This window comes from Myotis lucifugus, unplaced genomic scaffold (genome assembly GCF_000147115.1).
Source record: "Myotis lucifugus unplaced genomic scaffold, Myoluc2.0 scaffold_6, whole genome shotgun sequence".
NCBI classification, from domain to species: Eukaryota; Metazoa; Chordata; class Mammalia; order Chiroptera; family Vespertilionidae; genus Myotis; species Myotis lucifugus.
The window spans coordinates 16,178,574-16,191,548 of NW_005871054.1; the positions used below are offsets into that span (position 1 = coordinate 16,178,574).

The 12,975-nt window shown below is 55.4% G+C and overlaps 1 protein-coding gene across 1 annotated transcript in view; it reads right to left on the reverse strand.

Annotated features, from left to right (window-relative positions):
- Positions 1-2,892: 2,892 nt before the first annotated feature.
- PKDCC (protein kinase domain containing, cytoplasmic) overlaps positions 2,893-12,975 on the reverse strand; it is a 14,710-nt gene continuing 4,627 nt past the window's right edge. The window contains 8 exon segments of the mRNA XM_023746155.1: positions 2,893-3,790; positions 4,016-4,189; positions 5,737-5,844; positions 6,100-6,179; positions 6,798-7,070; positions 7,662-7,783; positions 12,482-12,793; positions 12,796-12,880. Of these exon segments, the coding sequence (XP_023601923.1) occupies positions 3,705-3,790; positions 4,016-4,189; positions 5,737-5,844; positions 6,100-6,179; positions 6,798-7,070; positions 7,662-7,783; positions 12,482-12,793; positions 12,796-12,880 (1,240 nt within the window). The 3' untranslated portion in view covers positions 2,893-3,704.

Below are 12,975 nucleotides of genomic sequence, written 5' to 3' on the forward strand. Positions count from 1 at the left end.
CTCCTCCAGGCGGTGGCAGTGTTCCCTGCTGGGCCGGCGAGAGGTGGGGTCTGGGGTCGGTCTGGCTGTGCTTCGGTTCTCCTCAGCCAACCTGGGTCCTCTTCCAGGCCAGGCGGTGGATGGGTGTTAAGGGCTCAGCTCGCTCGTAACAAGAACAAGGACAGTGCCAGCCAGTATTTCCTAAGCACTCACTGTTTGTGGACACTGGCTAAGACCTTTGCATCATGATTTCATTCAATTACTGGAACACTCCTGTGAAACAGATACTATTAATCTCAAATTTGCAGACGAGGACACGGAGGCTCGGGGATTTGCTACAGCCCAGATCACACAGTGAGCAAAAAGCAAGACCGGCCAAAATTCCTCCAGTCTCGTGGGGGACCAGTAGCAACGTGGCCTCTCGTGTGCAGCCCTGGAAAGGACCCACCTCCGGCTTCCCTCCCCTGGCACCCTCACCTGAGGCTTCAGTTGGGTGAATACGTTACTTCCGCGCACTACACCTGGGTATGGCTGTGCAGTGGAGTGGAAAGGACCTGGACGTTGGGGACAGGGGGGTGGTTCTGGCTCCCACAGGAAGGGGACAAGGTACCCAGGAATTGGGCAGGTGGTTTCATGTAAATGGCCATCTTGGGGGGGGGGGTGGCGTAATTATTTAGCCTCAGGCTTTCACTCACTATCCCCTTCATTCCCAGCTGCAAATGTCCTTCTCTCTACTCTGCAGGACTGACCCCGGCCAATTCTGCCCTAGGTTCTGAGGCAAGACTCTCCTAGAGGAAGGAGCTATGCACCATCCCTTCAGCCTCCTGTGGGTACATCTTTCTAAAAAGGTGTTTTGTGCTTTGCACCTCCATTTTTTTTTCAATACTCACCTGAGGATATTTTTTCCATTGATTTCCAGAGAGAGTGGGAGGGAGGGTGGAGTGGGAGAGAGAGAGAGAAACATTCACGCACTGGCTGCTTCCCCTTCCCACAGGAACCCCTACCTCTACTGGGGCTGAGGAACCTGAACGGGAATTGAACTGGTGACCCTTTGGTCTGCAGGCCGACGCTCTAACCACTGCTTGAGCAAACAGGCCAGGGCCCTCCATTTTAGTTTGTTACACACTCAAAGTAATCAGGGGCTCCCTAACTCTAACTTAGATTCCTCGTGCCACAATCCCCCCTCGGGGACAGGCTTGGAAGTTAGGGCTGGATTTTAATGCTCAGCTGAGACCTGGGCTTCAGTCTTCAGGAATGTAAAATCAGAATGATAACCATTCCTCATGGAGGCCAGAGACTGCCAGTGAACCCACTGTCTGGAAACTTCTAGAATCTCAGAAGGCAGTGCTAGGTTCATCTTCAGCTTTCTCTTTTCTCACCGGGTCTCAGAGTCCCTGAGCCCTGTGACCCTCTCTGCTGACTGTAACCAGTTCTCGTTTCCCTTAGCATGTTCAGACCCCACAGCCCTTCCTACCCCTTCCCCGTGGCATCTCCTGAGGCCCAGGGTGGCGCCATGTTTCCTCCTGCTCTCAGAGCCCCACTGACTGCTTGGCAGTTGGAGAAAAACAGAGGGCCCGGGGCAGGCTACACGCGTTGTGCGTGAATTCAGCTGAGGAAAGAGGTCTGGGGGCTGAGGAAAGCCGAGGCCTCCTTGGAGAGGTGGCGACTGAGGGTGGTGAGCATGGCGGGATATGACTTGGCTGAGTCACGGTGTGAGGGTCTGTGAAGGCTCTGACTTCCCGCCCCCCAACCACAATCACCAAGCCCAAGTAGCCAGAGGCAAGATGTGGGGGTGTGGGTCAGGCATAGTGGTGGTGAGGTACAACTTGAGGGTCCAAGTGACGTCCATGATGAGGACTCCAGAGCTAACAGCGGCTCCTCCGTCACTTAGGACTACAAGGACATTTTTTTAAAAAATTGATTTCAGAGAGGGGGGGAGAGGGAGAGAGAGAAACATCAATGATGAGAGAGAATCATTGATTGGCTGCCTCCTGCACGCCCCCTACTGGGGATTGATTCCACAACCCGAGCATGTGCCCTTGACCAGGATCGAACCCAGGACCTTCCAGTCCCCAGTCCAATGCTCTATCCACTGAGCCAAACCAGCCAGGGCTACAAGGACATTTTGCATTTGAGAAATTACACCAACCACATCTGTTGAGAAGAAATTAAGTTATTAAAGTTTGGTTATTTCTAAAACTCTCAAAGGTTTGTGCACTTTAGGAATGTTCTAGAAGCAGAAGAGGTAGGATTTCAGGTTAGAAGACTTGCATCCATGTTGGGGCTCTCTTTGGCCGCAGTGTGATCTTGAACCCTTAGTCATCTTTTTGCTTTGGGTTTCCATACACTTGGACTTCCTCCTGCTACACTGTCCCTCCTAAAACCCAGAAGATGGGGCTGGTCTTTTCCTAGGCCTTCCTTTCTCTTTACTTTCCATATATTTCTTGCTCAGAGAAAAACTCTTTCTGAAAAGTGTCCATTACCTTGTGGAAGGCAGTGGTGGTGATGGCCAGGCCCAAGCCTGTACGCAGGCAAGGCTGACCTGACCGGAGGCTGCTTGGGGTTCCCTGAGATGGTTGACATCCCACCATTTGGACATCACTCCTTTGGGGCAGGCTCTGCATATGAGGAGCTGATGTGTGTTAAAATGTGAACCTCCTTAAAGGAAGGAGTCTCTCATGTCCTTTGTCCGGATACGGATGTGGATGGCCAGGTAGGGAGGTGGGCACCATAAGAGCAGGACCTGAAAACACATTTTGCCCACTTCAGGGGTTGCCATGGGGATTTCACTCCCTCAAAGGTCATCCCTCATGACACGTTACCCTCCCCACAAACACACCGAAGACATCACTGAGGACTAGTAAGTCAGCCCAAGAAACTGCGACTTGGGGAGAGGCCTTACCGTGTGAAATGTCATTTTATTAATTGATTGATTTTTTTTTTACAAAAATAAACATTTTAATGAACAAGAAGTACAAAAGCTTCTGGATATACAAACTCCAGGAGGAGGGAGAGGCTGTTTTTGGCTGTTTTTCGGCTTTCACTGAAAGCAAATGAGGCAGAAAGGCCCTGGCCCCACCCCCACTCCAGGTCCTGGCTCAAACCGCAACCTGCTCCTCGACCCCACGTCTTGGCTCATACCATGTGTGCTCCTCTGCCCCTGTCCCTGGGCTGGCCCAGGAGAAACCCCAGTCGGGTGGCCAGAGGTGGCCTCCCCAGTACAGGATCACTGACGTCCTGGAGCATCCCGTCAAGTCTCCTGTCTGGAGCTCAGCGGAGAGAACACTCTGTGACCGATTGTCCCCACGCAGCGCCCGCTAGGCCATGGCACCTGTAGCAACAGCAGCAGCAGCAGCAGCAGCCGGGGCTTTGGCTACATTCTCACACTACGAACACAGTGATGGGGCTGCCCACGGAATTGTCCCAGTGAGGGGCAGAGCCCCCAAGGGGAGACCAGCCTGAGCCTTGCTGGCAGCCCAGAGGGTTGCAGAGGCCGCCAGCCCCCCAGGATTTCTAGCCCTGGAGCCAGCAGTCCCATACCTAGACCGGTAAACTCACATTTTAACATTTGGCATTATTGCACATTGTCCTGGTCACCTTCGTCTGTCTGGGATGTCAGCCTTGTCTGTAGCGGTTCCGGGTGACATGCAATGCTGCCAGTGCAAGTCACTCCCTTCGCAGGCAAGCCCAGCGGGCGGGGATGGTCAGCTGAGCCCTCAGACAGGTCAGCCAGAGGCCTTCACATATGTGGTCTTGTTGAGATCAGGGACTACGTGGCTCCATCCCGTCTTGAAAAAGACCAGCTGCCGACCTGGGGGCAGAGGCGAGAGGTAAATTGGTCTGGATGTTTCTCTCCCTGGAGGCAGGGCCACTCTCCCTAATGTGACTGGCCTTGAGGACACATATACTTGTCTCTTATCATCTCAGCCTTCTTGTCTTCTCATCATCTCTGGCTGCTGATGGGGAAACATTACCTATCAACCTCTTCTGGGAAGTCTAGTCACATCCCTCATAATGTCCTTTCCCACTGGCTCACCTGTCCAGGTGGTCTGGTTGGTGACCACAAAGGCCCGGCACTGGGCATGGCTCTCACAGACGTCCACAGCCTCAGCCAGGTTGAACACGGAGAGGAGGCAGCTTCCGTGGTGGTAGGATGGCCAGCAGCGGTAGTCCTCCTGGGGGATGGTGCTGTCTGGCAGGCGCTGGTACTCTGGGTTGGGGATGGAGCACAAATGAGAACTTTGTGTGCGTGAGGGCTTGGTCGCTTTCTGAAAAGGACAGGAAGATTCACTTCCTAGGAGAAGGCTGAAATCCAGCCCAGTCCCCGTAGCATGGAGATGAATGTAGCCAGCACTCTGAAATGGGGCTGACTCCTCTGTAAAGGCAAGGCTCAGATTAAGTTTTGGGGAGACACACGTCCCCCAAATCCAAGAACAGGCAGCTGGCTCAGGGAGCACACGGTGACGGGCACATGTGTGAGATAAATGCGGACCCAGAGTCACTGGCTGTCCAGGCTGGTTGCTGAAGTCAGAACCTTTTGGACATTGATTGAGAGCGGGCTTCTCAAACGTCCCTGTGCATATCAATTTCAGGGAATCTGGTTAAAGTGCAGATTCTGATGCACAAGGCCTAGGGTGGCCTTCCTCCTGGTCTTGGGGAGAGAGGTTAGGCAAGCCCCTCAGGTAAGGGGGCAGTCAGGGATTTTTGAAGTTAAGAGGCATGCAAGTGAATGTAAAACACAAAAATTACCATGTGGGAATCCACAACTGGAGTGTATGGGGAGGAGGCTGGGGGAAGAATCTGAGATCTCCCCATTACACAGAAAGAGCTTCTGAAATCTGCTCAGCCGGGAAGCAGGCTTGGCTCGGCAGCAGACCTCCGGGTCACCGTCTCTCCCACTGCCTGGGGAGCCCAGCTCGGGACTGATAATGCAGAAGCCCTGGGCCTCTGGTCACCCCGCCCTCCTGCCTCCTTCTACCAGGGACCAGACCAAAGTCCAGGCGGCTGTGATTTACAGCCCCATAAACGGCGTCCTCAGGGACAGAGCCAGCCATTGTTCACCTCGTTAAACTTTATTTACAGGGCTAACGAGGGCTCCCCAACCCCTAAGACTGGCCGGAGCTCCTTGAATACGAAGGCTGCCCACCCCTCGCTCCCCTGCTAACCACGCTAAACCCCAGGGCCTCAGCGGAGGGACCGCTGCCCTAAGCAGTGACTCAATCCTCCCCCTGCTCCAGGGCTTCTTGACTGGTTTCAGTGTGGGTCCCCTCCCACACCCCGCCCCCCGCTCCAGCCGCCCTCCTAGCCCCAGAAGTGTAGAGGAAGGAAAGAGAAGCAAACATATGCCGTCTTCCAGCTGTGGAATAGGAACTGGGTTAATTGCTTTCACACACTTCACCTGGTATTTACGCCCGTAAGAATTTTGTGAGGCAGGTAATACTGAACCCAATTCGTAGATGAGGAAAGTGGAGCTCAAGTGTAACTTGCCCACAGTCACACAGACAGTACACAGCGCAGTTTGGAGCCACCCAGAGAAGGGGTGTCAGTGCCAACCCCCCCTGGTTTAAGGTCAAGTTACAGTTCTAGTTCAGCCAGAGATGAGACCTCCAAGTGAAGGCTACATAGCCAGCAGCCTGTATATCACACCAAGTAAGCCTTAGAGGGGGCAGGAGCTACTTAGTCCAATTAGGGAGACGGGTCCCCCTCCCACCTGTTTCCCACCTCCCCAGCCCCTGGATCCCTGCCGGGGCTACTCACCAGCTCTGCTGTCTGCGGTGGTGTTCTGCAGGTACTGCCCGCTCCGGTACAGGTGCAGCACCTTCTCCAGCTGGGCCAGCGTCTCGTCCACCCCCCACGTCAGTTCTCCTGCAGGGTGCAGGGTGGCTATGAGAGGGGGCGTGGGCTCCTGCTTCTCCCCAGGTAGGCAGGCAGCTGCCTTTCCCTCTCTCCCTCTGGAGCCTGGGCCCAGAGGCTGGTGGGCTGGGGAGGAGGTTCGCCACAGAATGCCACTTTGGGAGATGATGGTTTCTGGATCGGGGGCTGCCCTGGGTCATTCTTGTCCCCACACCTGCTGGGGGAGGGGCAGGGTGACGGGAAGCAGATGGGCCCTGGAGAGCTCACCTGTGGCATTGACAATACTGTCCAGCAGAGGCCGGAGTGAGGGTGGGGCACTGTGGGGAAGGAGGTATGTGAAGAAAAACCTGGAGCAGAGAGAAACCAGGGCCTCAGTGGTCCAGCCTTTGGAGACACATCCTTCCTCTACGCCAGCTTGGGATAGAATCCTGATTATCTCTAGGGAGCCTGCCTCCCCGGGCCTACCAATGAGGCACCTCCCCAGACTGTACATGGAGTCTACTCAGACTCAGGGTTGGGGTCTGGGCACATGCTAAGGCCACAACAGACCTAGCAAACAAGTCTGGAGTCAGTCTTCCCCACCCTTCAGCCCCACATTACCCTGACTGACCAGTGGCTGGGGCTGAGGGAGGAGCTTCCAGAGGTGAAGGGTGGGGTGGGTGGGAGGGGGGGCAGTGTCAGTGTCATGGCCCTAAGCTCTGAGTCGGACACTATTTTAAGAAGCCTCCAGCTGCCACCCCCAACCCGGATTCTCCTTGGAGCTGGCTATTTTTAGCCTCACCCTCAGGAGCCTGAATGTTCCTTTCTTGACTGGGTGGAAGCCTTTCCCCTCCTGCTACTCCACTGGTCAAGGCGGAGCCTCCCACTCCCACTCTGGCTGGCCTCCTGTTGGCTCTCCCCAAGCCATGCCCTCCTGGCCTACTCTCCCTCGCTGGCCTCCCGAGTGAGTAGGGGGTGGAGGTCACCTGTAGGCATTGTAGAGGTTGCGCTTCTCGTTCATGCCCTCACACCAGCCCTGGGCTGAGCAGGGCAGGGTGAAGTTCCTGGCTGGAAACTCGAGTATACAGTTGGCGCTGCTGGCACACGGTGTCTCCTCTACGCGTGCATCATCCAGATCCGTCACCTTCAGCTCCCCATCCACCAGCACAAACTGTCGGGGGCGGAAGTCCAGCAGAGTGACAGAGCCCAGCGGGGAGTGGCCCAGGTGGTGAAGGAGGCGGCCCAGGTCCAGGCAGTTTGAAGGGGCAGACACAAGGCTGCTCACTGTTTTTTCCCTGGGGTTCCGGGGCTCCCTCCTTTGGAACTCCGGATTTAGCTGGGGGGGGGGGGGGGGCTGACCTTTACTTTAAAAGCCTCGTGCTCACTAAGGGCTGAGGCCAGGGGCCTCATAGAGCAAGCCAGTGATTTTCTATTAACCCCTGGCTGACCTGACCCTGAAAGTAACACAGAGTAAGTGGGAAGTGGGCCGCAGGGATGTCTGGAATAATGGATCTCCTCCCTGAAGTTGCATCTTGCGTGTGGTTTTAGCCCAGTGTGTGGCAAGAGGAGGAGGACACTGACCTTTCTGCAACCAGGCTGAGAGTGTACGTGGGGGAAGAGTGTGTGTAGCTGGAGCCCAAAAAAGGGTCGGGGTCCCCAATGTCGGCCTCTTTTTTTTAACCCTTTGGTGGAGGGCGGAGTCCGTTTTTTTTCTTCCCCCCCCCCTCCCCCCCCCCCCCCCCACCCCCGCCCCAGTGCTGAGGAGGGTGGAAGCTGCTCTGGTGGGCTGGCCTTCTAAGGGAGAACCATCCCAGCCAAGAGCCCAGGGCCGGCCCTCCTCCCTGCTCACTCGGAATCGATCCTCCCAGGACGTCTGTAGCAGCTGGATCATCTCCACAGGGGCGCCCAGCTCCGTGATGGTGGTCAGGGTGTCCGGGATGTCCTCGCTGTCCTGGTAGCAGTAGCCATAGAGCTGGGGGAGGCCCAGGGTGGGTCATTAGGTCCCAGGGTGGGAGTGAGGACAGAGAAGGGATGGCTATTATGCCCTCTTCCTCTGCTACCAGCCCCCCTCCTTGGCCTTCCCTAGGCCTTTGCTTCAGCTGGAGCCAGAAGAGAATAGCAGCATTGCCTGGGAAGCCTGCCCTCTGTCCCTGTAGCCAGTTCCTCCTGACTACATCAGCCCCTTACCTCTCGCCGCTCAGGCACATGGGCTGGTCTGGCCACCATGTGTTAACTGTGAGCCAGGCATTGTGCTAAATGTTTTACAGGCACAACGCAAGTCTTATAATAACCTCAAATAGTATAGTAGGTACTATTATTATCTCTAGTTTACAGGTAAGGAAATCAACTCAGAGAGTTTAAGTTACTTACACGAAGTCACACAGCTAATGAATTCAGGAGCTAGAATTCACATTTATAACACTGAGAATACCGTCTGCTAATCGACAAGCCAGCAAATAGTTACTATATCTCTTTCCCTGCTCCAATCCCTGTTTATTTCTCATTATTTCCACTTTTTGGCAGTTTCATTTTTCCCCTTCTGCTCAGGTCTTGTGGGAGGAGAAGCAAGCTCCTTCAGCATTGGTAACAAGCATTAAGAACAAAGACTCGAAGGGGCACGTCCTTGGGTATTCTCTGCATATGTTGGTGGGCGGGGGCCACACACATCAGTGGGGGTGGTAGTAAGAGATGGCTCCTGGGAAAGGTCAGTCCTTTGGGGGCATGATCACAAAGGCCTGCCCACTCCATATGATCTGGGGAGGAGCTTGGTATAGCTCAGCTGGTCAGGGGCTTCTGGGAAGCCCAGCCTGACTTTGTCACTAACACCTAAACCAGCATCCAGAGAGAACTCTGCTTCTCCTGGCCTCTCCCACCACACGGCACATCAGCTGGGGTCAGACTGTGCTCAAAACAATCAGTACCCTGTGGAGTAGGAAGGCCGAGTTGGAGTTGTCCGGGCCAGAGTAGGGAGAAGACAGCAGCACGATGGGGGGAGTGGGGGGAGGGGTGGCAGGGGGAGCCAAGTCCACAAGCTAGATGTCCCTGCATATTGTCACCCTTCATGCCATGATTCACACCCCTCCCAGCTCCACTCCAGGCCCTCGCAGACTCCCTTCCATCCCAAGGGTGCCCTTCAGCTCCCTGACCCCGGAGCCAGCTGTCCCAGTCCTGCTGGCATGAGGGAAGGCACCGCTCAGTATCAGATCACTAGGGCTGCGTGCAACTTGGGGGATCTGGGGCCAGTCCCAGGCACCCTCTTCTTCCTTCTCTCTCCACCCCACCCCCTCCTCAATCAGCTCAGGGAGGCCCCAGACCCTGGTGGGGCGGGGGAAGGTAAGGGGAGCAGCCCTGGGGCCTGGTTCTCATTTTCTTGCCCAGAGTCTGAGCCTTTGTGGGAAACTTCTGAAGGTTATTAAACACCCGGAGGTCATTAAATGCGCTGTTAACGAGGTATTAATCAACACCCCTCAGGAAAAAATAAAAAGACACCATTAACCCCCCCAGGAAGCGTGAGGCTGAGCATTTCAGCCGTATCTTTTGTTCGTTTGGGAGAAGAAGTATACTCTAGCAGGGCCAGAATCTGGGCTCAGGCAGGCCTGGGGCCTCCCGGGACAACGGAGGGGGGTTGGAGGGAAGACCCTTGTGCCCTTTGACCCTGGGCTACAGAGGCATCTATCACGTGAGGGAGTGTGTGTGTGTGTGTGTGTGTGTATCGGGGTTGGTTGGGGAGGGGGGTCACAGAAGGTGGATAGAGAATTCTCGCTCAAGCAGTCCCTGGAGACCAGAGCAAGGCACTGGAAGGTGCCCTGTGGAACATGCTATCCTGGGCATTTTCTTTTCTTTCTTTTTTTTAAAAAAATATATTTTATTGATTTTTTTACAGAGAGGAAGGGAGAGGGATAGAGAGTTAGAAACATCAATGAGAGAGAAACATCGATCAGCTGCCTCCTGCACACTCCCTAATGGGGATGTGCCCGCAACCAAGGTACATGCCCCTGACCAGAATCAAACCTGGGACCTTTCAGTCCGCAGGCCGATGCTCTATCCACTGAGCCAAACTGGTTAGGGCTATCCTGGGCATTTTCTATTAGAATTTTTATTTTTTCCTTAGGGGTGTTGATTAATACCTCGTTAACAGCGCATTTAATGACCTGGCTGGGTGGTTCAGTTGGTTGGAGCTTTGTCTGGATGCACCAGTATTTTGGGTTCGATCCCTGGTCTGGGCACATACAAGAATCAATCAGTGAATGGGTGGAACAACAAGTCAATGGCTGTCTGTCTGTCTCTCCCTCTCTCTATAAAAAAAGCAACCAATCAATAAAAAAGTTTTTTAAAAAAGAACACACTGCACCAACTCGGGGGCTGCCAGAGACGGGGAGGGGGCTTCTGGAGGTCTGGGGGAGCGGGAAATCTAAGAAACCTTCTCTGGCTCCTCCCCAGTTCAGCAAACAAATGGTTTTGAAATTTTAAATGATTAAGAGGTATTACAACAGCATTATTTCCAGTTCCCTGCACACCCTCACTGAAGCCTCCTGAGCAAGAAGACCCCACGCAGGCTCCCTGGAAGCAGAGGTGGCATTGCTGAAGAAGCCAGAGGGACACTGGCCTGGGGCTTGGGGGATAAAGCAGGAGATCCACTCCCAAAGCAGTCCCTCAGCTCACACGACGGGCCCCCTGCCTCCTTCAGTAGTTTTTCATGCATCAACAGAAAGGACCTGGGACCTTACTCACCTTATAACACGTGCCCTAGGGCAACTAACCCCAGTTTTGACCCCATGAGAGTCACATAGCCAACCCCAGACAACCAATCTTGGTCTCCTAAGGGAATGGGTGAAAACTATTCAGTTTTAATTTTTTCCTTTGGTGTTTTGGGGCTGGGGACCTGACATTATAGTGGAGACCCATTCTGTGATATATGTGTGGTGGGGGGTTGTCAGTTGGATGCTTGTCTGGAAGTTTGCGAGGGTAAGTGAGAAGTTCCCTAAGAGACAGGAAAGCACATAAAACTTATAACCTGTCCAAAGGTGTGTGTGTGTGTGTGTGTGTGTGTGTGTGTGTGTTGTGTCTTGAGCAATTAACACTAATGTCCTGCTAAGTCACTAAAGACCTCCACTGACTCATAATCTGGCTGACACCCAGGGTTTCCAAAAAATAGGGGCTTTCCAGGAGCCCCTTAGAAGCAAAGACAACAAGATCCTCTCAGTTAGAATGGCCACGTAACCAGCCGCTCACTCCCTTAGGCTCCAGACACAGTGTCAGCCATGCAACCAGGCACAACCACCCACAATTGTTGGCTCTGCCTGACCTCCAGCAACCAGTTCAGAGCCCAGAACTCGGTCACAAGTGTCCGATCAGGGCTGGGGAAGCCTGGGGAGGCTGGGAGGCCGCAGGACTATACACAGCCGAGAGCCTGGCTACCCTATTCTGCAATGCCCATCTAGGCCTGGGGTCCATCTCACTCCTGAGGAAAGGAGGAAGGAATCCTGGGTTTCTGATTAGTTCTGCCGGGTGCAGAAAGGTTAGTTTGAACGGGCTAGGAGGTGGAAGGTGTGGGCAAGGTTCCTCCACTGTGGAGTTTGTACACACCCTAGTTCAGTGGGCCAAGAGCAGTCAGGGATTTCCCTCTCAGGCTGCTCAGACATGTGCAAAGGGAACAGTTTGTCTAATCCTAGGGCCGACTCAAGGACAGAGACCTGGGGGAGAGGAGGAAGTGGCTGTTAGGGCAGTGCTGGGACTGTGAGAGGCCCACTCTCTTACTCTATCCTGGAGGGAACAAGGGGAGGGGGTTTCTCATCCCCCGCCCTGCCCCAGTGAACAGGAGAGAAAGAGTCCCATTTAATAGAAACCTGGGCATCTAGCCTTTTCCATCTTTCAGCCTCTTAGCCACGTTTGCTCAGATAATGTGACCCTCAGACCTTCCGGCCCTCAGCCTGTCCCCTGAGCACCGAGCTAAGACCTTGAGGCTTCTCCGATGGTTCAAGGGCCCACTTTAAGGCCTGGAGAATCCCAGGGCCACTTTGGGGAAGGGCTGTGCACTTTCTGGCCTACTACCCAATCCCCTCAAGTCCCTCCAGTGGTTTCTGGATGGGGAAAAGGGTGGGGATCGTCTCCGAGAATCAAGCTGGACATAAGGTCTCTTTCTAGCCCTACCCAACCCCATTGCTGTCCCACCCCATCTTCAAAGCCACTGTTTGGAACGTGAGAGAAGTGGGGTTCAGATTCCATCAAGAAAGGGGACCCTATGACCGCCGTTGGGATCCTGAGTCAGGGATGACTGCTGTCCCGTGTCCTGGCTTGGGGTCATTTTCCTGGTGCTCAACACTCTAGCTCCAGTCAGAAGCGGGGCCCTAAGAGCTCCCGGACCTCCGCCTCAAGTTTGGGACCCTCCCCCCAAGCTTGGGGCCCTCTGCACTGGCCTCTGTCTTCAAGAAGTAGAGCGTGGAAGCGGAGAAACCCAGGAGTCCCTCCGCAAGGGGACCCCCACCCAGGACTGGGACCTGGGGTGTGTACTGGGAAGCGGCCACGGTCCAGGTTCTGCCCCTGGCTTAACGTGGGCACAGCTATCGGGGCTCCGGGTCTTCCTCTACAAAACCAAGGGTTCTCTTCCAGCGGAGCGCCCGCGCCTGACACGTCCAGCCGGCACCGTCCCCCCGCGCGCCCGCCCTCGTACCTGCAGCACGTTGGGGTGCCGCAGCCGCTCCAGCAGCACCATCTCCTTGAGCAGCTTGTGGGCCGCCAGCCGATAGCAGCCCCTCCGCGCCCCGAACTCCCGCACGCAACTGCCCAGGTCGTGGCCGCTGAAGTCCACCGCCTTGAGCGCCACCGCGGCGCCGCCGGGCAGGCGGACCCGGTACACGGCCTTGGTGTAGCCCGAGCCCACGTACTGGGCGCCGGACACGTTGCGGAGCGGGGGGGGCGGAACCCCAGGGCGGGGGCCCCCGGGCCCGGGGGAAAACCGGGTCCCGGGCGCCGGGGCCCAACTTCGGGGGAACCGTTGGGGGGAGAAGCCGGCCCCCCCCGGGGGGCCCGGGGAAACCTTAAAGCCCTTGCCCCCCCCCCGAACAGGGCCCTAAAAAATAGGCGTCGTCTACGGCGGGGTTGCCTCTGGGGGGCGTGGCCCCCCCCGGAAAAAAATGGGATGGCCTCCCTCTTAAAGAGGGGGTA